The 27,930-nt window shown below is 34.3% G+C and overlaps 1 protein-coding gene and 3 long non-coding RNA genes across 4 annotated transcripts in view; 1 reads left to right on the forward strand and 3 right to left on the reverse strand.

Moving 5' to 3' along the window:
* Positions 1 to 7,239, reverse strand: part of LOC130046770 (activin receptor type-2B-like) — a 183,071-nt gene extending 175,832 nt beyond the window's left edge. Inside the window, exon 1 of the mRNA XM_056139594.1 lies at positions 6,946 to 7,239. Coding sequence (XP_055995569.1) covers positions 6,946 to 7,000 — 55 coding nt within the window. The 5' untranslated portion in view covers positions 7,001 to 7,239. The remainder of the gene's footprint in view (positions 1 to 6,945) is intronic.
* Positions 994 to 4,800, reverse strand: LOC130046781 (uncharacterized). The gene is made up of 2 exons (XR_008795785.1): positions 1,522 to 4,800; positions 994 to 1,299 (listed from the first exon to the last, which is right to left on the reverse strand). It is a non-coding gene; the product is annotated as an uncharacterized LOC130046781 (long non-coding RNA).
* A 10,339-nt stretch (positions 7,240 to 17,578) lies between the features above and the next one.
* On the forward strand, positions 17,579 to 25,976 carry LOC125657009 (uncharacterized). The gene is made up of 4 exons (XR_008795772.1): positions 17,579 to 18,000; positions 19,506 to 19,639; positions 19,788 to 19,925; positions 25,010 to 25,976. It is a non-coding gene; the product is annotated as an uncharacterized LOC125657009 (long non-coding RNA).
* Positions 21,862 to 23,883, reverse strand: LOC130046777 (uncharacterized). The gene is made up of 2 exons (XR_008795781.1): positions 22,555 to 23,883; positions 21,862 to 21,943 (listed from the first exon to the last, which is right to left on the reverse strand). It is a non-coding gene; the product is annotated as an uncharacterized LOC130046777 (long non-coding RNA).
* Positions 25,977 to 27,930: the final 1,954 nt, after the last annotated feature.

Raw genomic sequence — 27,930 nt, forward strand, 5'->3', positions numbered from 1 at the left:
CCCTATTGTGGCCCCAACCTACCCCCGGGGGCCATGATTTTAACAAACTTGAATCTGCACTATGTCAGGAAGCTTTCATATAAATTTCAGCTCTTCTGACTCATTGGTTCTTGTCAGAAGAAGATTTTTAAAGATTTTCCCTATATATTTCTACGTAAAACTTTGATCCCCTATTGTGGCCCCAACCTACCCCCGGGGGCCATGATTTGAACAACTTGAATCTGCACTATGTCAGGAAGCTTCATGAAAATTTCAGTTCCTCTGGCCCAGTGGTTCTTGAGAAGAGTTTTAAATTACCCCACCCTATTTTTGCATTTTTGTGATTAATCAACTTATCGGTCCAGGGAATTTTTTACCGGCCTTGCCAACAGGACCAACAGTTTTATTGACAGCTCTGACAATATTATAAATATTGTTCTAACATGATTTTCTTTCTCTTTTGAAACATATCATTGTTACAGGGGATTGTTATATGGATTTCATTTTTTAAAAATAAGGTCATTCTTGTACGGAATGGGGAGAGAGAGAGAGAGAGAGGGGGGGGGGGGGGGGGGGGGGGTCTGCGCATGTATGTGCAATAGTGGTGAATTCACCGATGTATTTAAAATTATTATTATATTGAAATGCGTTTTATGTTCAAAGGCAGTGCTGTTCACACAGTTTTACAATCTTGAAAAGTTTGCAACAAGACTTGGGCATTTTTATTACACAATTAGTGACTGGGAAAGATTTAGAGTAGAAATAAGGAAAGTAGAAGACAGTCGAGAGCATACAACTCAGAACAAGCATACATGCCAACTTTTGAAAATCCCCATGGGGGATTTTGCGCGCAACGACCTTTTTTCAACGCTCAAAATTCATGACATTTTACCATGAAAATAAATATTTGTCTTTTCAAATAAAATATCAATCTAATCATTATACATGTATCATACATCAAGTGTGTTTGACCATTAACTTTAACAAAACTATATAAAAAAAAAAACTTTGAAAGATATAGATAAGTATTTTATTAAAATCATCTATTCAGCAAAAAATCCTCTCCAACAAATCACATACATATTATCAAATAATACTTAAAGTTGCATCCTTTTACACCATATATACATTGGCTGGTCTATATATCAAAATTTAAATTAAAGCACATGCATTTAGGTACGACTACAAAGGTGATCTTGCTTGTCTGTAAACAATTTCATGGGCTTGCAGAGTCTGGTGGAACAATCTGCATTGCAACCAGAAAAGGAGTGATCTGCCCTGCTATGAAGTTTGCGAACAAAACCTTTGCACCCATGACATCTGAAATAATTACCAGGAAAAAAACACATCAAAATATACGTTTTTACTTGTAAAATATTAAAGGTTACTTGCTAATATAAAATTCAGTACAGACTTGTGCAAATTACGCAGCACAAAGTCTATTGAATATTACACTATATAGACTATGTAATACATCGCTATAGACAGATAGATTCGGGTAGCCTATATTATCATAGTTGGAAAAACATATATTTTACGTACCTTTAATATTGCATATTTTGGATGCTGTCAGCGAAAGGCAAAAATCGGGAATGTCCGATTGTTTGGTGGTGACACTATTATCATTGTCATTCACGTTTGTGTAAAGGATATGTCAATTTGAAATCCGTCTTCCCGATTAATTACTATCAAAACATGCTTCGCACTGTCCAATAAACACCCCGACACGGGCAGACCAAGTAAATTACATCACTCCGATACCATGCGACACAGGTAAACAGCAATGGCTGACTATTGTCCCGATTTCTGATTGGCCAGTTCAGAAATGACGCGGGATTTCAAATTCCGGTTGGAAATGGGGGTTTGTTGTCATAAAATGGGAGATATTTTTAGAAAATCGGGATTTCGGGGTATTTTTGCAATCCCGATCGGGATATCAGGATTTGCTTTTTCAACTGCTTCAAATCGGGAAAATCCCGCACAAATCGGGAAAGTTGGCATGTATGAACAAGCCATGCGTCAAAGGTTAAACAAGTCACAGTGAAGGCCAGGGTTGGGCGGTTAAAACTGCCCCCGGTTTTAACCAGTGGTTTTAACCGTCCCGGTCAATATATATTCCCCAAGTGGTCAATACTGGTCAATTGTGATTTAAACTGTCCAATTTCCTATTTTTGTACATTTCTTGAAGATAAAGATGAATTAAGTCTTTTCATTATATGGATCAATTGTTGATTAATATTTTTCATTAGATAATCAAATGTAATTTCATAAGTTTAATATATTTGGTTCGCTGAAACTGACCAAAATATCTTTAGTACCTACCAGAGGTTCACAGTTCTATAGTATAGCTTGACAATTGGAGACAGACCTGTTAATACATGTACCTGGACAGATTAAGAATAAAAGGTAGCTGGGCATTACCTGAGCACAGGAAGCAGAGCTGACAGGTGTTAATAAGCATAGGCAGGGACCAGAGATGACCAGTGTGTGTGTTATTGTTATGAAAACATCACCAACCCACACCCCCAAATGTTTATTTAAAGGTCAAGCATAATAAAAATAGATTTGAAAATAAAGTTTATAATTCATTAAAACCCGTTTTGAAAAGTTTATTGATGTGTTTATTATTTTTTTAAAATCCAGGTAAATGCGCAAAATACCTATTCCAAAATCGTTGTTTATAGAAATGAATGAAGGAATTATCGCCCTTTCTTATGACGTCATCTGAGACAATTGTAGTTGTTTACGCCTGTATATCATCGTTTTAATTTCTGTGAGAAATTGCCAGTTTTAGCAACACCGTGGATAGTGACGGTGAAGTACCGTAGATACACTTGAGTTTAGGGATTCAACCTTTTATATTTGTACCAGCTGCACCCATTTCGAAACCATCCAATAGTCTATGTTCGACAAATATCTCATAGGAATCTCAGTTAGAAATTATTTACCGAGCCAGTCCATAGAAAAGTGGGAATGCTATTGGAAAAAATGTTCTATCAAAAGATAACCTTTGTATTTTACACAATCTAGGCTAATCAAAATCAGACTTCATAGATACTCGCCGTATACTCTATTGTAGCGATTGTGAGCGTATTTAACTAGATTGACTCTCACGTTTGTATTTTTTAAATGGAATTTACTGGTATGAGATTGATTAGATTCAGATTATAATGTGTTTACCTAGATATATATTTAATAGAAAAATGCCTTTTTGAAAAAAGAACAACAAAAGACAAAAGAAAAAAAAACCTTATTGTGCACAACGTTATTTGTAACCCCCTCCCCCCCCCTTTTAAAAAAGAAAAACATCTACATGTAGATACAATATCATAAAATGTAAATTAGGCCTATTAGTAATTTCTTCACAACACACGTCAAATGCGAAATTGAAATATTATGGCACAAAGTTAACGAATTGTAGCATTTTGAGGTGTGAAATTTTGCCTTAATGATTCATGATATATTAATTAATGTACAGTCTGTAGTACTTAAAACCATATTAGGAAAAGGAAAAACTTGTACTTGTTTTCATAATGAACTTGAAGAAAAAGCTTTGGAAATTGGACTGACCTAATAAATAAGGTTGTATCAAAATGGGTTTTTTAAATTGAATTCATTTCCATTTTTACTATATTTTATTTTTTCAAAATATATATAGTGAAGAAATGAAATGATGAGTCCCTTATAAATATAGTATGAGTACGACAATATTCGAAAGATATTTCATTTAATAAAAGAAATAAAATCAATTTGAACTAGGTAATGGGTGACATTAATTTTTATGTGCAATCGCAAACCCATTGAATACAATGTCGCATTAAAGCATTCAGTGGAAGTAGAGAGGGGTGGATTGCATCCCCCCTTAAATTGGGTTGAACTTTTTATATAATTAAAATACATCCCTCCACTTGTTTTGTAGGATGTCCAGTTAATCATCACTTTGCATTTTGTTTATAGTCAAACAGGATGATGCGTCGAGGTTGATGGAAACCTGATCCTCGTTAATTAAAGTGTCACTCACTGATCCTCGTGGCTTGTCACAAATCTCAGTGTCTCTTTTCAGTTTCAGTGTCCAAATTCTTCGAAATTTAGGGTCTTTTGGGGAAAAAAACATACTTAATCCCTGTCCCGATTTCACATTGCAGTTCAAAGCAGCGCATTGTACCATAAATACAGGACTTTTGTATGTAAACACTATAAAACCCTATCAATGCAATCGAAAGTTGTCTCAGATGACGTCATAAGCTACGATCGATAACTCACGTCACAACACATTTATCGATCACTCAGGTAAAAGTTTGATAGCGCCGTGTACTTCATGCCAAGTGATTTTTATCAAAATTGCCATGGAAATTAATCCATAAGTGTACGACAGACATTTTTCTGTGTAAAAGTCAAGTTTTAGGAAAATCACCGTACTTGACCTTTAACACTTTAAAAAATGAAGATTGATGAAACAATACTTAATATGATTACGGTGTGACCGTTGGGGCGAGCGCAACTGAAATTAAAAAAATAACTATGTTTGGCTTTACAGTCAACCCCACCTGCTCAAACATCTGATTTTGTCCAAATTGCAAAATCTTCCATACAAAAACAGAAATTTAATAGGGAATGGTTGAGATACAACTCTAAATTGGGCTTGATGTTTTGTGACATCTGCATTTCGGGCAATGTACACAGTTTTCACTGAGGGGTGTAGCATCATGAAGTTTATATTTATATGATTTATTATCTGAATTTTGATTTCCATAATAGAATTTATCAAACAAATCAACTTCTTATTATTTCAGAAAGAAGTGTTTAGGTATGGTAGCTGGATATGATTAAGTAATGTAACTGATTCAAAATGCTAAAGTAAGTGTAATGAATAAAATAATATATAATATGATGGAAATAATTGTAAAGCATGTGATTATTTGTGCCGCGCCGCTCCCCGAAAAAGTGGCGAAAGGGAATTCTGGTCTAGTGGGAGCACTGAATTCAACAGAGTCATATGGAGGGCTCGCGCTGCCCATCGCATTTGTCGCATTTTGCGATTTTTCAGGAAAAAATGCGACAGAAATTCCGGAAATGCGACACGGACATTTCGTATTTTAGTATTCGCGCGCCATTTTGAATTTCAGCTGTTGGCATCCAAACAGCCTCAGGACTGTTTTACCTGTACAGAATGTGGATACCCTGTCGCATGGGAACAAAAAGACTTAGGGGCGTCTTGTTTATTTAGCAGTTTACACAAAACAAAGGATCGATCCTCTATGTGCAGGTAGGTGTGAATGAAATGAACTTTGCGTGTGCCAGTTGCCTACAGTACACATCGTAAATATAGAGATACCCGAGTCATTACTGGGGAGCTACCTGTTTTGTACTGGATGGAATAAAAAGCATGTGATTGTGCACACAAGCTAGTCAATGGAAGATACTTCCGTGTTAATAAAGATATATAAAATTTAATTTGTCGGTTCATCACAGTACAAAAGCGATTTCATCTAGAAAGGTAAACTAGAATGTTCAGCTATATTTTCTAATCCATTTGACGTTAGTATAGTATATAAATAGAGGAATGTTGGGAAATTGCATTATTCTTTAGGTCTTTAGTTTGATCTATTTAGAAAATGGCCATGAGGAAACGCAAAACAGTAGGTTCTTCTGAAATTGCTATCCTGTCATCTTTTGACTTCACATCATCTTAAGCCATTTAAAATTTGTTTCAGACTTCATGAAGTCCCTTCTCCTCTACATGATGAGATTCACCGAAGGACCACTTCGTCGTTCTGGATTTCAAGATGAAAACAGGATTCTTCAGTGAAAATGTGATGTGAAACTATGATCATGTGTTATGTATTACAGTAATTAATTTTCAGTAACTTTGTCATCAGTGACTTTTTCTAGACTGCAAATTTAATGAGTAATATATGTCATTTACACTACTAAAATGATTAATAAACATTTAGAAACTCATTTCTTGTCTTTATTTAATATAGCCAGTTTATATGCTATGAAATACTCCTATTTTTTTCTGGTATGAAATAGAATTGAGTCAACTTAGCCAAAAACAATATTTAGAAATAGAACCATGATTGTGCTGCAATGTCATCAGACTGACTAAAAAGCAATCTGCTGAAATACAATCGATTTTCACAATATCCTAATAATTATAGTGATTTGTGATAAAAGCTAAACAAAGCTATGTTGTATACATTGTGTAAGAATAATCAGAGATATGATATGTTGTAAATGCCCTTGAATAATATACATGAAATATAGATCTACAGTAAACGTGTATGGGTCGATGCACGCGCGCCAGATTGCGACACAAAATTTTGGTCCAGTGTGAGCCCTGATATGTACATTATTTATCTAATATTATGACTTATAAGTATATTATAAACTGTTAGTGCATGTTATGAATTACAGTATTTACCATAATGGTCACTTAAACATTTAAAATAAATAACACAGACTATAATGACCAAATAATTTTCAATCGACCAGTATTAACCAGTATTGACCGGTTTTAACCATATTGACCAGTATTGACCACCAGTCCGGTCAATACTCGTATTGACCACTTTTATGCCAATCCTGGAAGGCAGCAGAAATAAAATGTAAACTAAAAATATTTCAACCACATTCGTATGTTTTAATGATTTAAACACGTGGGAAATAAACTAAAATGGGTTGATTTTTCTGCCTTATTTCATTCCTGTACTGAGATGGAGTTTTTGGCAAATAGATATTGTTTGAATTGAACCTGATAAAAGCATGAACATTACAAAATATGTACACGCATGTAGCTGCGTTCGCTCAAACGGTATAGGTAGCACCGTCAACATTGCATTATTATTCTTGCAGCTAAGTCTGCCTGAAATGAATGCGATATTCTATGGAGACCATTTTAACCATACCTTTTGAATCTTAAAAATTATTTCAATGCACAAAAGAAGCACGTACTTCAATACTTACCAGTTAAATGCTGGAGGATAAAGAAAACAGATGTAAACACGTGAATCCAAAACATAGTTCACATTTTCTAACAAAAATCAACACTTCACCATCAATTACTAAAGTTCTTTACAGCTTCAGAGAAATTTTTTTTCAAGTCCAGTATTTCACATTCTCTAAAGCATATAGTTTTATGTCATATTTTTAATCTGTCCTTGGACAAAAGAAATATGGTTTAAGTATGCCCTCTGTTTACTTTCTAGAAGATGGCTGACAATTTTTTGCAATAAAGCCCGGATGTACTTTAAACAAAGTACGTCGTTCTGGAGTTGTTTCGGGGCAATTTGTAATATTGCAATATTTGGGGCAAGACGCCATTTGTGAGCATGGCAGAAACCCTTCGTGCCGTGAGAACAGGACTGCGTTCAATTGAATTATTGAGAGGAATAATAGATTTGATGCGAGCATTAATTCAATTAAATGCTCTCTTCATGACAGCATCAATTTCTGAGAAATATTGCTCGCAATAATTAATTTAGAGCTCGGTATTTAAATATGATTTGATGATCTCTTTAATTCAATTGAAGATATCTTTAATCATTTACAATGCTCTCTCTAAAAGAATAATTACTCCATTCAAATGAATTAAAGATATCATTAATTCAATTGAGGAGAGCAATAATTGAATTAATGCGCGCATTAAATCAATTATTGCTCTCATCAATTGCTCTCTTCAATTGAATTGTAGCGCGCATCAATTCAATTGTTGATATCATTAATTCATTTGGTGAGATCATTATTTCAATTAAAGCGCGCATCAATTCAGCTGAAGAATTAATGTTATCATCAATTCAATTAATGCGCGCAATAATTCAGAATTGAAGATATCATTATTTATTTGAAGAGATCTTTAATTGAATTCTTGCGCGCATCAAATGAATTGATGATATCTAAGAAAGGACAGATACTGTCCGTTCTTAAGGCCTGTTTTCTTTGTAAGCGCGGAGAGCGGGCGATGCGCGACCGGAAATGGAAATTATTGGCAATATGATGTAATTAATTGGAAATTCGGGCTATGGATCGTTAATCAGGGACAAAACAAAACATCGCAATATTGTGTACGTTCAGGGGGAGCGCAAAACCTGCCTCGCGGTTAACCAAAATGAATTTAGAAAAGCAAAGTGTTTAGGGGAAGATTTTTATGAATTAGAAATGGCCAAGTCTAAGATCAGGATGGACCTTCCGATACAGTTAGGTTATTTTATTTTACAATACGCCAAGATGAAAATGTTGGAATTTAATTACGATTTTTTAGACGTCCATGTTGATCGCGCGGACTATATGCTATTGGAAATGGACACGGATTCCAATTATTTGTGTATTAGCTGGGAAAACATGCGCGACATCATCAAACCAAATATGCGCGAAAGCTACGACTACCACCTGCAAAATTTCTGTCGCGACGATGCCTGTTCCCTTTTCCTGTCCCGGGAATGTTGCGAAAAACACAAAACAAGAGGTCCATGGGCCTAGAATCACTCTTCTGATACATTGTAGAACAGGCAAAAATTCTCACTAACCAAGATTCATCAATTAACAAGGTTTTAAAGATATATCACATGATAGTGTATGAAGGGGATATCATACAGTACACTATTAGATTAGGCAATCAAAATCCAAAGACTCAAGATGCATCAACTGACAAAGTTTGATAATCGAAGTCAAATAGTATCTGAAATATTCAGATATAAACGTCAAATTCCAAAAGTAGGTCACAGTGACCTACTTTTTGGTCGACACACTCTGAAGACTCAAGACCCATCAACTGACAAAGTTTGATGAGTGTAAGTTAAATAGCATCTGAAATATGCAAATATAGCCGTCAAAATCCAAAAATAGGTCACGGGGACCTACATTTTAGTCAACACACTCTGAAGACTCAACATGCATCAACTGACAAAGTTTGATAATTGTAAGTCAAATAGTATACGAAATATTAAAATATTGCCGTCAAATTCCAAAAGTAGGTCATGCTGACCAACATTTTGGTCAACAAACTATGAAGACTCAAGATGCATCAATTGACAAAATTTGATGATCCTAGCTTTCATAGTGTCCAAAATATGCATCTAAAATTGAAAATGTGAAATTTGAATGTCTGCAAAATTCAAAAAGTAGGTCAATGTGACCTACTTTTTTATAAATATGTTTTGAGGCCTCTAGACGCATCGACTTACAAGGTTTGATGATTCTAAGCCTCTCAGTATCTGAAATAACAACCTAAAATGTATTCATATATGATTAGCCATAAAATTCAGAAAGTAGGTCATGGTGACATACTTTTCACATGACGCACTTCAAGGTCCCATGATCCATCAACTGACAATTTTAGATGATCATAGGCTCAAAAGTGTCCAAGATATGCATCAAAATCCATTTAATAATAATTACATGCGAAATTCAAAAAGTAGGTCACCATGACCTACTTTTGAGACAACATGATATTAGGTCCTAAGATGCATCAACTGACAAAATTTGATGATCCTAGACCTTATACTAAGCAAAATATCAAAGTTTTAACAAAACAAAATTTAAGGTCAACTTTGAAGTGACCTAGAGACCACATCCTTTGCCCCAGGATGATGCCTTGAACATTTTTTTTATCTACAACCTATCCTCATCCTTCTGCATAAGTTTAGTAATAATTTGCCCAGTGGTTCTCGAAAAGAAGATTTTTTAGCAACCACTACTTTTGTTTGCATTTCCTAATTATCTCCCCTTGTTAAAGGGTCACAACCCTAGTTTTAATAAAAATGAAAGCCCTTGGGCCAAGGATACCCTGTGATAAATTTGACAAAAATTGGCCAAGGGGTTCTTGAGATATAGCCCTTTTTCCAAAAAGTTGACGCATACCGCAGCCAAACATATGGCCATATGATTAGCTCTTTGAGCCTTCGGCTCAGAAGAGCTAAAAATTGATAGGCGCGTCCCGGGGTTATTTAAAACGGAATACGAAGGGGATGGAATGATCGGACTTTGTTCAAAAACCTGTGTAGTCGCGAATGGAGATGAATTAAAATTTAGCTTCAAAGGAATTAATAAAAATCAGTTAACCAATCCGTGGAAAATTTATGATGAAGTTTTGACCAATCAAAAGGCAGGACGCGGTTTCAATCGCAGGATTCGCGCGCTGGACAACACCATGTTTACCTACACCATAGATATGCCTACACCCAGGGAAAAAGTGGATTTTCCTCTCTTTTTTTTAAAGTTTTGGACGACGGTATTTCCACGGAACCTCTGGATATTACTTTAAAACCTTAAAAATATATAGACTGCTTTTGATATATTGAAGGAAAAAAAATCATGTGTATATAGCATGCCGGTATTTTAATACACGTATCAACACTTACGTCCCTTTGCGGGGTCAGCCAAAGGTCAATCGGTGAAAAATCAAGTTTTCCTTCTTTACCTTACCAAATGTAAGATGTTATTACTTTGAATTTTAGCCAATTACCAAGTTTTCATACAAGTTAATGGGTTGCCCCAATCTGGGGCATTATTGTAGTTGACTGCAATTGATGGAAAAATAACAGATGTCAAAGCTACAGTTAGGAAAATTACAAAGGCCAACGTAGGGAAATACGATTTTTATCCGGGAGATGGCGGACAAGGGACGTAACTTTCCCGAAGTGTTAATACGTGTATTTATACGTATATGTACATGTATATAAAGCTCCTTTGTGATATTTATAGAATGAGATGTATATAGATTGATTTTGATATGTTGTGTATGAAATGATTTGGGGGGGGGGGGACGAGAAGGGTGGGTCAGACCGCCTTTTGAGGGGTCCCTGGCGCGGTCGTAGAGACTCGAAACCCCCTAGGGGAATGTCTTCCAAAAATGGTCCCTGGCGCGGTTGTAAAGGCCCGTAAACCAACTCGAACCCCCTCGTATCGATGATCGGGCTATGAACGCTGATCACTGTACGAGACCTAGCTTTGTGCTGCTGTGTGCCTAGGTCTGACTCATTCTTCTCGTTGAAAAAGTAGTAAACACACCTGCGAAATAACAATAAACTTTTAGAGCTATTTTAGGGGAAAACAGAGTGCCAAAAAAGTAGAGTCAAATTCGTCTAAGGATAAGAGCTTTGCGTGAGGGAGAAAGTCCTTAATTTTGAAATGAATTTCTAAATTTTATAACAGCAATTAAATATACATCCGTATGTTGTGACTTTTGGTGCTAGGTTGAGGTATGAAAATTTAGGCATTGAAAATTTGAAAATCAGACATTTCACATCCAAGGATGAAAGTATCATGCCATCTCATGAAGGACATAAAGCTGATCCACTTTTACTTTACATAAATCAGTTAATATAATCTCAACAGCTGAAGAAGTAGGCCACTCTTCAGCTGATTCTAACACACCAAGGCCACAACCACACACTAGGTTCAAAGTAGCAAAACCCCACAGTACCTGTTTGATTACATTTAGGAAATAGTAATCTAGCAAATACATTATATAATTTTTAGGCGGGATACATTGGCACATATTATTTTGTATGTACAGTTGCCAGATTTTGGCAGAATATGTGCATAGTCATGTGTTAATTTGGATTTAACATGTAATATATTTATTTCAAAGAGTGTCGTTTTCAACCTCAGTTCTGTATGTGACTGTGTACATAGAAAGGTTCAACACTCAATTAAAAATAATAATAGTAAAAAACAAATATTTTAGGATAATCTTCATTTTAGGATGTCTGACACATGATAGCAGTATTATATATGTTTAATGCAATATATGCATGTAGGCTGTAGAGTTAAATGTAGGTATCACTAGAACATATAGGTTGTATGCATAGTTTTAATGTATTGTATGTAGATATTTACACATTTTATCTTTCAAGTTAATATATAGTTACCATATTCCTAATACAGTTTTAACATGGTAGAGAATTTTATACCTGATATTGATACTAGGTCACACATTGAAAATCCCCCACTCCACAAGAAATTTTTAAAAGCTATGTTTTCAGGGGAAAGGATGCAAGTTTTTTACATTGGTGGTAATTGGTATTGATGATGGGGGTGTGTGGCAATGGACTTTCGATTAAAAATCAAGCAAAATGCTTAGTTTTATGTAATTTTATTACAGTGTTTTTTTTTACTTTATGTGTATCTCTTAACTTTACAAAGATCTGTAGGAGGTGCTATTTACAATCGGATTGTCTGATTGTTTACAGTTAAGCAAATTTAAATAAGGTGTTTTACAAGTAGTTTTAATTAGCACATACGTAATCAACAATATGGGTTGGTTTTATAATCCACACTCCTTCTTAATAAAACGGGGAGGAATGTAGTAATATTCGATGTTATTAAGATCGAGCTCGACATTCCCGATAAATATGGAATAAACTGTATATTAAAGATCTGCGAATCAAATAACATGATTATGCCGTTTATGTATATCAGTGTTTTCGAAATAAGTAAACTGCACTTTCAGAACGCTTCATATCCTAAACTACGTCAATCTCTCACCAGAGGGCGTATTACGCTGCGCTACAACACCTCTTTCAACGTCTAAATGACAAGATTCTTGGCAAAACTTACCTATACCTATAGTATCATGGATAATAATTTGATAAGTTTAAGTTTTATGCTTTAAATCTTACAGTAGGTTCACAAAAACAACGAATTCCATGATTATACTAGTATTATTGAATGAATGAATATTTATATAAACCCTCTAATTCGCTCAGGTGTCTCATATTTACCATCTTCTGATTTTAAAAAATTTAGAGAAGTGTTTGATTTGATCAGATATTATCATTACAGTTCGATATGCCAAGTTAGTTGTTGTACATTTTGATATAACTTTTTAGACGTTGACAGAGGTATTAGTGAAGCGCGTAGCGGGAACGATAACTCTGGGTAGAGATTGAAACTACGTGTTTGTGTTTATTTTATAAATTATTTACAGACCCTGAAACGTGCTACTACACCAGTTGCACGGTACGGTTCGGTACGCTTTATGAACGGTACGGTTCGTTTTCTGAACGGTACGGTTCGTTTCTTGAACGGTACGGTTCGTTTCTTGCACGGTACGGTACGCTTCTTGAACGGTACGGTTCGCTTCTTGCACGGTATGGTTTGCTAAAAATAGCTGCACGCTTTGTGAACGGTTTGCACGTTTTATTAATGAGGTGGGCGTGGCCTGAACGCTTTGACTTCGTATAAATTGTACGTTTCGATAGTTTGTTTTCACTCGATCGGTCTTATTCGGCTCTTTGATTATCGGCTGCAGGATTTGTGGTTGTGTTAGAATGTGCACATGGGGAAATGAGACGTTATTTTTGATTGCTTCGATGGAATAATTTCATATTGATAACGTACATAAAAGTTATGAATAAAAGTTTTTAGAATTTGCTTAAGTCTAAGTCTTAATGGTTGTTATTACGTTTCAATTTGTTTTTCATTTCTCATCAGACATTTATTAATTTACGATTTTATAAAAAGTTGTTACATGAACTGCTCCCCGACATGGGCGTGCGTAAGTGTAAAAACAAAGCGTATTAAGTTTCCGGATATAAATTACAGTGCCTAAATTGGAAAAGTTTTTAAGAAGAAGTGAATTTTGTTTTGAATACACTAAAGTCGCAAATGACACAATGATTATTTTCTGCACTTCACATTTATTGTGATTTATCATCGGCATTATGAAAGATCCAGGATATCTGCACGTGAAGTTTGTACGTCCTTTTTTGTCAGCATTCAGTCATTCATAATTAATAATGTTAGATATCTGTTGCATTTGTCTTTGAATCAAATAAAATGATGATAATACATATATATTCCGCTTTGTTTGTAAATTTGCTAAATAACGACGCTGAATACGACGTCACAATATACTGTTTACATCAATTGCGTTATATTTCCCGCGTTCAATTCATAGGTGGATCAAATGTCCAAAAATTAGGATGCTTTGATACAGCTCCGTGCGCGTGCTAACTTCGGGTTGTTTTTGTCCTGTTTTGGATATAGATAATAATGCCAAAACTTTTTTGCTTCGCCCTCAAACACGGTCACGCCGTAAAACATATTATTTACGTTAGCGAACACAACATGGATGCACTAGCTCATTCACATGTATAGAAAATTACAATTTTAATTAACCATTGCGTTATTTTACGACATAACACCTCACACTTCAATGTTTGGTGTGGGTTTTTTTTTTAGATTTACGCGAGAGAACACAACAAAGTAACGTTACTAGCTCATACACTCGCGTACCCGTTTATAGACAATGTGAAATGAACAAACCATTAACTGAATATCGCTTTTCTTATTTCCTTCATTATTTTCTGAACTACTTCATGTGTTATCAAGAAAAATAAATGAATAAAAACCCATAATGGTCACTCCTCCATAAAGAAGTTATAAAATCCTTTTAATGGAATTCATAATTTTCCTACGTTTCCAACTGTAGCCATATGGAATAAGAGTCGATCATGATGTTACGAATTTCGAATAGTCCGAAAGCAAAACAAAATCAGGAGAAATTGGAGATGAATGGAGAATCCCAAGAGTAGAGATTTGGGGGAAATACATGTAATATGAAATGACAATCTTTAAGTCAGTACCTTTCGTATTTTTAGAATTGAACATCACCAAACCTCATACATTGTAGTTATATCTTCATACGAGTATGTATGGACATATATTTCAATGAAGGAAACAGCAGGTATCGTTAAAAGATGAGGCACTGTGTAACATAGATATACCACAAAAATAGCAGCTTTTTCTTTCTCTCGCTTCGAAATTTAACTTTCATATGGAACTTTACCAAAATTATCAAATATGCTTTCTTAATGGTTTGCTGATATGGAAGTTTACAATTCTATGGACGTGTACTTATTAAAAAGTGTTTAAATATTCAGTTAAAACGTATCTTATTCCGTATTATTAATTAGCTAAACACCCATCGCATTGGGTCTATACGTCACGCACTTTTACACGTCAATATTAGAGGGCGAAGCCCTCTCACGGCCCGAAGGGCCGTGAGAGCGGAGCTCTCCCTATAGGTAACACGTATATACATGTTTAAAAGGAAAATATAGAAAACTAATGAAAAATTAAACAATACCTATGGAACTTGAAAATTTTGGTCCCAATGGCGTCGATTCGAATACTATCGCGTGGACATGTATTTCTCCATTTTGAATCTCGTGTACCCAAGTTCACGTTATTCTGAGATGTTACATAAAATCCATAAAAGCATGTAAATATTATTTTCTTATTCATATATAATCACTCCTCGATTTAAAACGTGAATTGTACAACGTTTCCTATGTTTGTTTATTTGCTAAACACCGACGCTAAATATGACGTCACAATGCACTGTTTACATCAGTTGCACAGCGTTTCCCGCGTTCAATGAATAGGCGAATCAAAAATGTCTAAAGTTATAATACTTTGATTGAGCTCTGTCCTCACACGTTAGGTGCTAATATTTCGGGATAGTTTTTGTCCTGTTATGGATCTAGATACTAATGCCAATATTTTTTGCTTCGCCCTCAAACACGGCCACGTCGTAAGACATATTACAATAAACCTATACGACACAGTTTCAAAATAAATTCAGTACACCAGATCTGTAAATTAGGAAGGCTTGTTTGATAAAAAGCTGTATTTCACTTAAGATTTATACATAACAGGGGGATTTGATATTACAGAAGAGTACAGAGCAGCATCCTCAAAGTAGTCCATTTCTTGACACGTTTCCGGTATACATGCACTATGTAGTCTACACACCATACCTGACACCTGTCCGTGACACTTCAAGCAGAACCCGATTATCAATTATTACCGAAGCCACCAAAGACAATTTCTGTTAGTTTACTTTAATAGTTGACCTCCCAACTTCCGATATTCATCTCAAAATTATTATTATACCGAGCGAAGCTCGGACGGGCCGAAGGCCCGTCCGCGAAGCAAGGCTCTAAAGGTAACACGTATGTAAAAGAAAAATTTAGAAAATCAGCAAAGGAATAGAGATAATCTCTACATACGTTCACTGAATATTTTGTAATCCATATGGGCGCCGCCATATTGCTTTGTTCATTAGTTGCTTCTAGAGTTATTCGTGTTTCAATTTTGAATGCCAGAAATACAAGACTGACGTGTAATTTGTAATTCAAACACCCAGTTTGTTAAAAATGAATGATATGATTATTATTGTTACAGTTTTTAGCCATGATCCTCAAATAGAAAAACAGTAGTACGACTAAATAGATGAACGAGTTCATGAGTTTCTTTAAATAAGAATATACGATATGCTTACGGTTACTTTTTTACCATTTTGAATTTATCGGTTAAGGGCAGATGATACAAACAATTTTTTTCTTTCAAAGAGACTTTATATGATGTCATTCTTTTATAAAAGTGGATAATTCCTTGAATTCTTTTCCCCTTTGACTTGGAGAGTGAAATATTTCCGTATTTCCAAAAAAGTACAAAACAATAGTTATCATGGTAAATTAGTTTATTCTTCATTTGTTTACCTTTTCTATACCTAAAAAAAATGGTTGTCAGGGAGAACAGAGTGTAATGATATTAGATTTACAACAAAACATGTAAAATATTAATGCATTACAAATTTTACACTTGGAAAATATCAATTGCTGCTTCAATAATATTACATATGTGGACATTGCACCCTCAGTAAAGGTTTGCAAATTAAAATAAACTTCATAATATGTTGACTTAATGTTTAAAGTGTAATATAAACTTAAAAATCATATACCATACGGGGTGAATTTTCTGAGTAGAAACAAAATTGTAATAATCACATTGGCTGATTTTCTAAAGACAAAGAAGAGTTATCTCCCATAATATAAGAGTAAAATTTTACAACTTCTGAAAATAATTTACAATGGCATTTATGATTTTACTGTTCGTTTTTTTTTTAATGTTTTTGTTTTGTCACTCTTGATTTTCCTTTGCTATTCATCTCTGGAAAAAATAAAGAAATGCCTAATACAGGATCTCTTTGATGTGCCATTTTACGTTATGACGTTTCCCAGTAGAAACAGGAGAAAGATGGCTGCATGCTTCCTGCTGACATCTCATATATAGCAATGATCCAAGTCCATACCGTTTTTCGTCCTCACAATGTCTTATGCGTTGTTAAATATAGTGGTCTACCACACGCAGCACAACCTTTTTCCAAATTGTCCACTAGAATTCCAAGTTCCACAACTCGTTTCCCCTTCTCCATCAAATCATCTCCTCATGCTCTTCTTCCGATTCTTCACTCTCTGATACATCAGATGGATACGTGTCTTCATTTCCTAGGCATTCTTGTGAATTATCAGCAGTCGAACAATTTTTTCTTGATTCATCCAACTTCTCCTCGATCACATCAACATTCACTATCTTACGTCCAAGGGATAATGCATAACCTTTCGTAGCATTCTGTAACCTTTGATGACGTTTTTTACCAATAATTTTTCCTGATTATTTCCTCCTAAATGATTCTGGCACCATAATTGTTTACATTGTTTACTGACCCCCCTTCCTGCTCTTACAACACAGAAGAGTTCTAAACAACTATAAATGAGAAAACCAAAACCAACCAAACTATTTTTTTACCATGGGAACTCTTCAGTGCTAAAGGTAGAAAAAATTGTTTATATCATCTGGCCTTAATTTTGTTTAGTTTCAACGGCCTTTTTCAAAATTGCATACGGGATATATTGTTGTTGTTTATAATTGTTTGCTTTGAAAAAGATTTAAAAATCAGATACAACCCATGGTCTCGCGCGGAAGTAAGCGGAATAAAAGAGACGTATCCGGTAAACATCATTTATCCGGAATGCTAGTGCGCAATGGCGGCAATAAACAAACGAAGCGGAGACGTTGAAGGAAAAACTTCTTTCTTTATTTCTTTCTTACCGTTATAATAGATCAGTGAAAATGATGGACAACGATCAATCGCATAAATCCCATGAAGAATACAAAACTGAAAGTAGGGCAAACAGATCTCTGGACATACCAGAGATGAGGTGAGATAAGGTAAGTACTATTCTTAGCTGATGTTATGAATGAAATGCAAGACTTAACCCAGCCTACTGGTTTCACAATACCATTACATCGAAATGATCATTGTATTTTCGTTCAACCCCGTTTCAATATTGACATAAATGCTTTAGATATAAGACATTGATTTGGGGGAGTGGACATCGGGGTGGGGGGTGTAGGCTAAAGTGTTAAGATGAAAATGGAAGGCTCGAGGGATGTTATCAAATTTATCAGTTATAGCATGTATACCAGAACTAGTAAACACAGTGAAAGGTGAAGATAACAAACAGTGATCAATCTCATAACTCCTATAATGTAAAACTTATAAGGTACCAAGTTTGATGCACGTACCAGATGCGCATTTCGACAAATAATGTCTCTTCAGTGATGCTCAACCGAAATGTTTGAAATCAATACAAAATAGATATAGTTGGGCAAACACAGACCCCTGGACACACCAGAGGTGGGATCAGGTGCCTAGGAGGAGTAAACATTCTCTGTCGACCGATCACACCTATGTTGTTGGACTGAGCATGTTGTTACTCACTCTGAATTGGGTAGAAGTGGATTAATTAACATATAACACTAATAATATACTATCCGTTAGCACTGTCTCTTGCTGTTCTGACATTGCAGTTTAGTGTAATTTACAGATACAGTTCAACATATAAACTTTATATTTATTCTCTATACATGATGTATCTGTTTATTCTACATGAGGCTGATGTGGATATATCTTTTAGCGCCGACTCTTGCTGCCTTTTGTTGATGTATCAAGCATATTATATATTGCATTAGGGATAACACACATGTATCAACTGGGTACTAATGTTTAATACATATAAAAATTGAAATACTACTAATGAGTGTATTACTCCCAAGAATTACTCTTCACCAGGGCTTGAAGCTAACTTTTTATGTCACCAGTCCAGCCGGACTGATACGGTATAATTTCAACCAGTCCGCAGAAAAATTTACCAGTCCAACAGAGTTTTCCAGAAATAATTAAACATATTTCGTTAATGTTATTAAAATAAAATTTAACTCGATATGCCTCGGACAATATTTCAATGTTCAATTAAATGTGGGATTTATATATTACGTCTTCATATATTTACAGATCGAAGCATGCCAAATGTGTAAATAAAATTTCATAAACTTTATATTTTCCAAAATGATGCTTTAGAAAATTAACCAGTCCCATCGGACTGACTAAAACAAATGTCAGTCAGTCCGCCAGACTTTCAACCAGTCACGGACTGACAGGCATATGTTAATTTCGAGCCCTGTTCACTGTGTATTGTCTGTGAACTGTAGATCTAACCCAGATTTAATAGATTCAATAAGAATTGAAGGTCAAAATCATGGTGGTAACACAAAGTCACTGCATACAAGATTTTCGAGGCTTGTTAAATGGAAAAAAATTATGAAAATGAAAGTCTCCAACAATATTTACATTTAACTCGTATGTGAAATCTGACAACAGTTTCAATATTCAGACAGATGGAAACCAATGTAATTAAGACGAAAAGGGAGTGCAACTCAAAATACCAAGGAAAAACAAGAAAGGCCATTGTGAATCAGCAGCTGATGTCCTATACAACCATCCTTCCATGACACATGCAATGAGAAGGTAACAGCTAAGTATATAAAATGATATTAAAATCCCACACTCGTTCCATATAATGTCCCTTGAACATTATAAGTATTTACTTATTCCAAATACATGTACATAGTTTAAAATAAAGTCAGAAATTCTAACATTTTTTTTTCTTTTAAAGTTTAATTTCAGGAAATAAAGCCTGCCTGAAACTCCAAAATGACATTTCCAGAAAGCTAAAAATCAACAAAAAATGGCTAGTAATGCAACTAACACCTTACAACCCAGATTTCATTCCACTGAAAAGAAAAGGGACAGAGTAAGAAGTTTTTATTAATGAAAGATAAATATATGCTGAAACATCTTAAAAGATATATTGTTAGCTCACCTGAGCTGAAAGCTCAAGTGAGCTATTTTAATCACCTTTTATCTGCCGTCTGTCTGTAAACTTTACACATTTTCATCTTCTCCAGAACCACTGGGCCAAATTCAACCAAACTTGGCGTAGATCATCCATGGGTTAAGGGGATTCAAGTTTATTGAAATGAAAGGCCATGCCCCCTTTAAAGGGGAGATAATCACAAAAATGTAAAAATGGGGGGGGGGGTCATTTAAAAATCTCCACAAGAACCACTGGGCCAGGAAAGTTCAAATTTACATGACAGCTCTCTGACATAGTGCAGATTCAATTTTTTTAAATCATGGCCCCGAGGGTAGGGTGGGCCTCAATAGGGGATAAAGGTTTTACACCCAAAGTCAATAAAAGCGTGCAATTGAGGGTTTCAAAATCATAGTTTATCGACCATTCAAAATATATATGGTAACATGCGTTTATTAATGGTAAATATCTGTTGAACACTCACCTCAAATTGTTTCAAGTTAAGTATGACAGATTTTTTTTTACAGTAGGTCAAAGTATGGTATATTTTTCGAGATTTTTCTCACATGTAACCTTCGTTACTGAGTCCTTGACATGATAATATTTAAGATAAACATTAATTTTCCATGTATTATTCCATAATTTGTATTAGAATTGACTGAGCATATATTTTTCTAATTTGTGAAAGACAATAAATACAGGTTTTCAAAGAAAATATTTAATCAACACAACAAGAAATTATCTGCTGTAAAAGTCAGCAATAAGATTTTAAGAGCGCAAAATAAACGACTAGATATCACTTTCAATATCTTTGAAATGGCAAAAAATAAAATTGATTAACAAATATTCTCGAACAGTTCAATATTTATGAAACATGAAAACAAAAGACTAGCAATAGATATAGAACGATAGCTTTTTTGTATGTAAATGAAGTAGCGCTATAATTATGTAACGTATGTTTCAACACTTACACAACAGTACATCCATGAAAATATTGTGCCAAAACGATGCCACCATCAGTTATTCTTTACGATTGATGTTGCAAAATCATAACGACATCACTTAATTCAATGGAAATACCAATTTTAATAGAAATATAACGTAGACAAGCAAAAATTTTTACCAAATGTGTCTTTTCTTCTGAATTTGTTAATTTGCAATAAATGTGCGATTAAAACAAAAGTGATAGATTGATGTTTCGCTATTTAAATGCTCATGATTCTTATAGAAATAACAGACACATGTTTTGAAACCTGGATTGCTCTTTGTTATAATAAACAATGAAAGCAACGTATGTTTCTTATTTTTCCTTTCATTACTATAAACACATCATTTCTATTCAAAAAATGGAAAGAATCATATGTACCCATTTCTAACAATCTGTTTACAATAATAATATAAAGAAAATGTTTAATTTCCCAACATTTTAATTAAATGTATACCGAATCTTATGTTTTTGTTGCTTATTTTGGAATACCTTTCCATAGAAACTGTCAGTATAATCCACCACGCGGTGTTCTGAATGAATATTTAACGATGTCCCCTATTAATTTTGAGGTCAAAAGGACAACGGTTAAACTACTCTGGACATACGCTATTGTCCGTTGAGAAATCTTTCCTTGATAGACATCAAACTTGAAACACTGGTGCCCCTTATGAATAGATGACCCCCATTGGATTCCAAGTCACAAGGTCAAAGGTCATACAAAATTACTCAAATGACCAGTTGCTTATAAGTATTTTGAGAGACAAAACTTACATGTATCATTATGGTAGCCTTTGACCGGTAGTTAAACCTTTATTTTCACTGTCTATACAGACATTCTACCTTTTCAGTATTGCCACAAAGGGAGCATATAATATTATTTCTAAAACATTTTTTCGTGGTTGTTCTTATGTTTTAATACATTTTTTTTCATGGTAGTTATTCTGTACTTCTACTCTCACAAGCGCCATTTCTGAAAAAAATAAATAAAAAATTAAAAACAAGTAGAATAATATTACGTAACGGAATTTGTGGTAACATATGTTACACTCAGATAAAATATTTTTGATTGATTTCTCTATAAGATTGCATAGAACAATCATCAGAGATTAGTCCCTTCATTTCTAAGATATATTATGAAAAGATGCTGAATTCTAGCAAATTGATAAATGTAGAGTTGCATAGTTACATGTATCATAAATAGGACAGTAGCAGAGAAAAACATGGCCTGTATTTCTTGCAGAGGATATCTGTATATGCTAGTGAATACGGGAACAATAACACATTTGTTTCTTCATAACATAGTTGATATTCAACAAACATATCATTAATGATGATATTTTGTCAATATGTAGTTCAATATTTGATGTCGAATCAAGCATTTCATTAAGTAGCGTACGTTACTTTGAGTAACGTATGTTACCAGCATTCTACTCAATGGAATTCTTACACCAGAAGAATTTCGAGATATTTGGAATACGATATACATTCTTTGATATCAGAAGAACAAATTCAGACCAAAACATTTCATCTGCTTAATCAATATTGTATATCAAACATTGCAGTTGTTGTAACAGTACTTACCGTAAGAGAAAATTAATCCTAATTCTCAAAGTTTAACACGTATTGACTTTCAAACTCAAATGTTCATAGTAGACGTTCATGTCGTATACCACATCATGCAGAGAGAGAGCAAAAATACGCTGGAAATTGTTCTATCATTCCCTTTAATTAATTTCTCGGTAACGAATGTTACATCACGAATGTTACATCTTGACACGTTTGTCAAATTTCAGACCAACCAATGACTTCTGCAAAAGAAATGTTTATATTTTCATTCTCTGTACACTACGAGATTTTCATAAAAGGGGTAACATTTGCTCTGCAAATACGTTTTCATAAAAAAAATTAGTGTATCGTATGTTACATTTCTAAAATCAGAATTCGAAATTTTGAGAATATGATGACTTCTTCTCAATGCCACATCCAAATATCGCTTGATGAATATTTTCACACAGTTTTTGAATATTTTAGCGCCAAAATAGATCAAAAACATAAAGATAATACGAAATCTTTGTCCATACATTGGGTGTTTAATTGACCCTATGATCACATAATATAATCTGGCGACATGGAGTAATATATACACCACTGCTTAAAATCATACGCAAAAGTTGTTAAACTTTTATTGAATGAAAATTTAGGAAATACAAATGATATTAACGCAACGAAAATTTAAAAACACGCTCTCAGATTTTTATATTTGCTTGTTCAATTTTAAAAATTGAGTCGGCGACAGTCACGTACGTTACAAAATTGGGGTATCTACGCTTCCTACCAAGTTTATAAGTAAAGAGGAAATAAAAAGTATACCATGCCTAGGGAGGCTATGGGTCCATGAATGTATAGCACACAAAATATATGATTTGGTATAGCTTATTTTCTAATAAAGTGCCGGCGACATCGATTGCACGCTTTTATTGACTTTGAGTGTTTACATACAAGTATATAGGAAAGATCATTTTAAAAAATATCTCTTGAACTATTTAAGCTAAGGCTTTTATATTTTGTATATACATTCTTTAAGAAAAGTTCTTTCATGTGATGTAACGGTGTTCAGTCTTGAGATTTTGACCTGGAAGTTTGACCTACTTTTGATAAAAATCTGACCTATTCAATATCTCAACTATTTAAGGTAGTGATTGCAAGGCATCACGTGGTTTATTCATGTAGTATCTAAAAAGAGACTATTCTTGTCTGCGATCCCGGAATACGTCAAGCGCTTAATTAAGCATCAGTAATAATGACAGACGATGGACACAAAGACTTGTCAGCTATAACCAAACAAAGGGTAAAGTGAAAATATGTTTAGAACTATACGAATAAAATACAATACAAATGAAAAATTCTTTATGTAACTAATTACCCCCCCCCCCCCTGTTAATTTTCAGTCTTGTAGCATGTAAATTTAATTCACAAACCACTAGGCCTATATTAAAATCATAATATTCTATGAATTTCATAACATGTGTATGGTGTTAGTACACATAAATCTGGAATAATACTATGTAACGTTGATGTTAAGAGAAATCAAAAAGTGTGTATTCTAAAAAGCAGCACTTGCTGTTAATATCTTTTTCTCAATTTGTTCAGTTACATTTATATGTATTTCTTATAATATAAAAAATAAGAAAGTTTTGTTGTTGTTTGATAATTGCTTGGTTTGAAGGAGAGAAAAAATATAGACGACGCAGGTATCGACATCATAAGGCAGAGTTTACATCAGATGGGTTATATTTCCCGCATTTTTAACATACATTTTCAGAGCATGAATATACAAGTAATTTCAAACAGAAAGTAATAAAAACATCTCCAAAGCAACAGTACTATCATTCTATGTGGAATAACTTCAATAATAAACATCAAAACATTTTTATACTTTTGATATGAGTTAAAATAAATGCATGTAAGATGCATGTTTATTGTAATTATCACCTGGAGCATTTATGTAAGGAGGGGGTAACTATAGTGCTCATAGCGCCATACTAAACCTGAAAACCAATATTGATACTTTCAGCATGTTCAGGAAAAATTCCTACTAACATATGTTAAAACATATTAAAAAATTCATTGGTCATTTATTTCTTGGGGGTGAAAATATGTCTGCTTTGGTGAATAATTGCCTTCTAAAAATTGCGGAATTGCTTATAAGCAGCCCTGCTTCTATTTCATATGAGAATAAATGGATATATTATTACAAATTATATATTACTTAAGGCTTTAACTTCAATTTGATATAGAATTTATATCACTTACTCTTTTTGTTTCAATCTTAAACACCATCTGAAAGCTGGGGCCACAATGTGGGATCAACATTTTTCATGGGAATAAAGATCTTTTAAAATCACAACAACTTTACAATGGCAGGGCCGAGGTGACTCCGGTGAGCGATGTGGCTCTTTGGCCTCTTGTACTGTTTAAAATCCATGTATCTAAAATTTATCATGGGGTATACATGTATTTGCATTTATTTTTTCAGAAATTTTGCATGTCCATGTCTTGGAAGGTGACTAGGTGGGAAGTCAATAGATGCTTACCAGATCAGATGCTTGCAGAGGATACTGGGGATAAAGGCAGAAAATGATGAAAAACAGGGAAGTGGCAGACAGGGCTGACATGAATGCAATAAACAATGAGCTGAGGAGACAGTGATGGAACTATATAGGACACGTGCTATGGAGGGTAGGTGACAATGACAGTGAGATGGCGTTAGGTTGGACACCAGAAGGGAAGAGGGCATTTAAGAGACCGAAAACAACCTGGAGAGGAACAGTAGAAGCAGAAAGAAAGATTGCAGAATGGAGAAACTGGAATTAGATCAAGATGGTAGCAATAGAACAGAGTGGATTGGAAAGAGTCTCAGCCCTATGTGTTTTGGCATGGAGAGAACTAAGTAATATCTAGATTGTTGGAGATAGGATGACCAGGAATATGAATGGATGTGCTGGAAACTGTACTAAGACCCTGATGTATTTGGATAGATTTACATACCATCCTGATTTTGCTATGCAAAACTTGAAAAAAAATCCTCAACTCATACTGTAGCTGACATTGTACTTATTAATATCTCAAATGAACATATTTTTAGACATACGATATCTAAACTATGGAGTCCATGTACATTTCCACAATGGATAATAGGTTATAATATATGTGTGGAATCTTTTCCTATGGTATGCACATGTTAACACATTAGTTTAAATGATTATGTATATCTTGTGACTATGGAAGAAAATGTGTTGAAAAAAGAATGTGTGTCTATAGGAGTTGTTGCCCTTGAATGTAATTCATTATTTACAAGAGGTTGAAAAATAATGCAGCACACAATAGTACTAAATGCATTATGTTAAAATACATTTATGAATGGTATAAGTGATACTGTAAATTACAGATTAATACACTTTGTGAAATCATATTATTGTTATGTTTAATAAATTTCAAGGCTGCACATTTGTACATTTTACAATATAACTATTCTGTACTGTGGTATCAAATTCCCTTAACCTAATTTAAGAGTTACATAGTCATTAACAGCAAGTTAATTATGATATGTTGTGTAGTTTGTCAAAGGGCATTAGCTGTGAAAGTGATGACCACCTTTTTATTAAAAATCTCTTGGTGGCATAGGAATATATATTAATGCGTAATAAAAACATTTATTTTGTACAAAAACAAGAGAAACCTAACTAGTTCTAATTGTAACGGGGACCGTTACAGATGTTCCCCAAACCTCCCCCAATTAAAAAGTGATGTCCTTGTGAATCTATAGGAAAAAATCATTTTATTTTAGCCTTTAATTACATGTAGTACGTTCAATATGGTCATTTCAGTACCAAGAAATGAAAGAAAGCGTTGCACGTGCATACACGCGCACGCGTGTATGATTCCGAATTTTTGTTGATGTCGTTCAACAGGCATTTGTATCATATACCCACAGTATGAATTTCATAACCTTTCCACCAAATATAAGGAAGTTATAGCGATTTTAAAATCGTCCAATCAGAAATCAGCACACGTGCATGCACGTGCTGAGCAGTAATTCTAACCACAGCAATTTGTAAGGAGTACCAAGACACATCTAAACCCCTAATATCAATAGAATTTGATGAAAAACAAAAACGTTATTGTCCTTTAAAAATTGAACATTTGTAAAACGGCACACGCGCATGCGCGTGTGCGTTGGTATTTTTTGTTACACCAATATGTCGATACACATATTGTCTACGTATGCTGTGAATATCATCTCATTCGCTTAATAAATAAGATAGTTACAAACGTTTTAGTATTATCCAATCAAAATGAAGCGAACGTGCATGCGCGTGCGAATTGGTAATTTTGACCATGCAAATCAGTTAAGGGTCTCAATATCTACCTATGATATGAATATCAAGTCATTTCAATGAACAACAAAAAAGTTAGACTGATTCCAAAGTTGGTGTACAAATTTTGTAATGCGCGTGCACGCGCATGCGTGCGCGTGCTGGCAAAATAACTATTATTTTTCATATGTTCAAATGATATACTATCATCCTATTTAGGTTTTATATCGCTTCCTTCAATATTCTGATTTTCCATTTTTTGTACTAAAATTGCAATGCACGTGCGCGCGCGTGCATGCACGTGCAAACAAAATGACTATCACTATGCACATCTACAAACGCTATACTATCATCCTGGAAAGTTTCATATCGATCCCTTTTGTAGTTTCTGAGAACACTACCGGACAAAAAAGTACCGGAGAAAAAGAATAATAACTAGACACTCATTACTAGTAATGAGTAGGTCTTCCGTTAGACCACTTCCGGTAAAGAGCTTTCTATTCCTACGAAAACCATTTAAATGCATCAGAAAATGTGCCTTAAGAATGAATGAGAAATGTATTATCGAATTTTTTACTCCTTTCTCGTAACTTCCGGTGACGACCGGAAGTATTATTCAGATGCGTTTTCCTACAAATAACAGCGACTCTTTACTGTCTATATTCCCTGAAAATTTCACGTCTCTATCTGAAAGAGTTCTCAACAAAAAGAAGTAGACTAAAGAAAGAAAAAGTAGTAGGTTACTACCGACCGGAAGTCAATTTTGAAAAACAAAATTATCAGAACTCTAGAAGTTGATACTTTTATTAAGACATGTGAAAATCATATGAAAGACTTCAAATATAAGCGAGATTTATGGGGACAAAGAGACGAAAAGTAAAAAGGTATTTTATCAAGAAACCGGAAGTAGTCGTTTTGACTACCAACAGAGTCAATATTCTTTTGACACTTTGAAAGAGACTTAATAAACTAGTCTAGGTTTCAATTTAAAGAAAAAAGTTTGAAATTTGCGATTCTTTCCATCACTTCCGGTGACGACAGGAAGTGACGGTCGACTCCCCACTGCACGCTTAGAAACGGA

The sequence above is a fragment of the Ostrea edulis genome, chromosome 6 (genome assembly GCF_947568905.1).
Source record: "Ostrea edulis chromosome 6, xbOstEdul1.1, whole genome shotgun sequence".
Taxonomy (NCBI): Eukaryota; Metazoa; Mollusca; class Bivalvia; order Ostreida; family Ostreidae; genus Ostrea; species Ostrea edulis.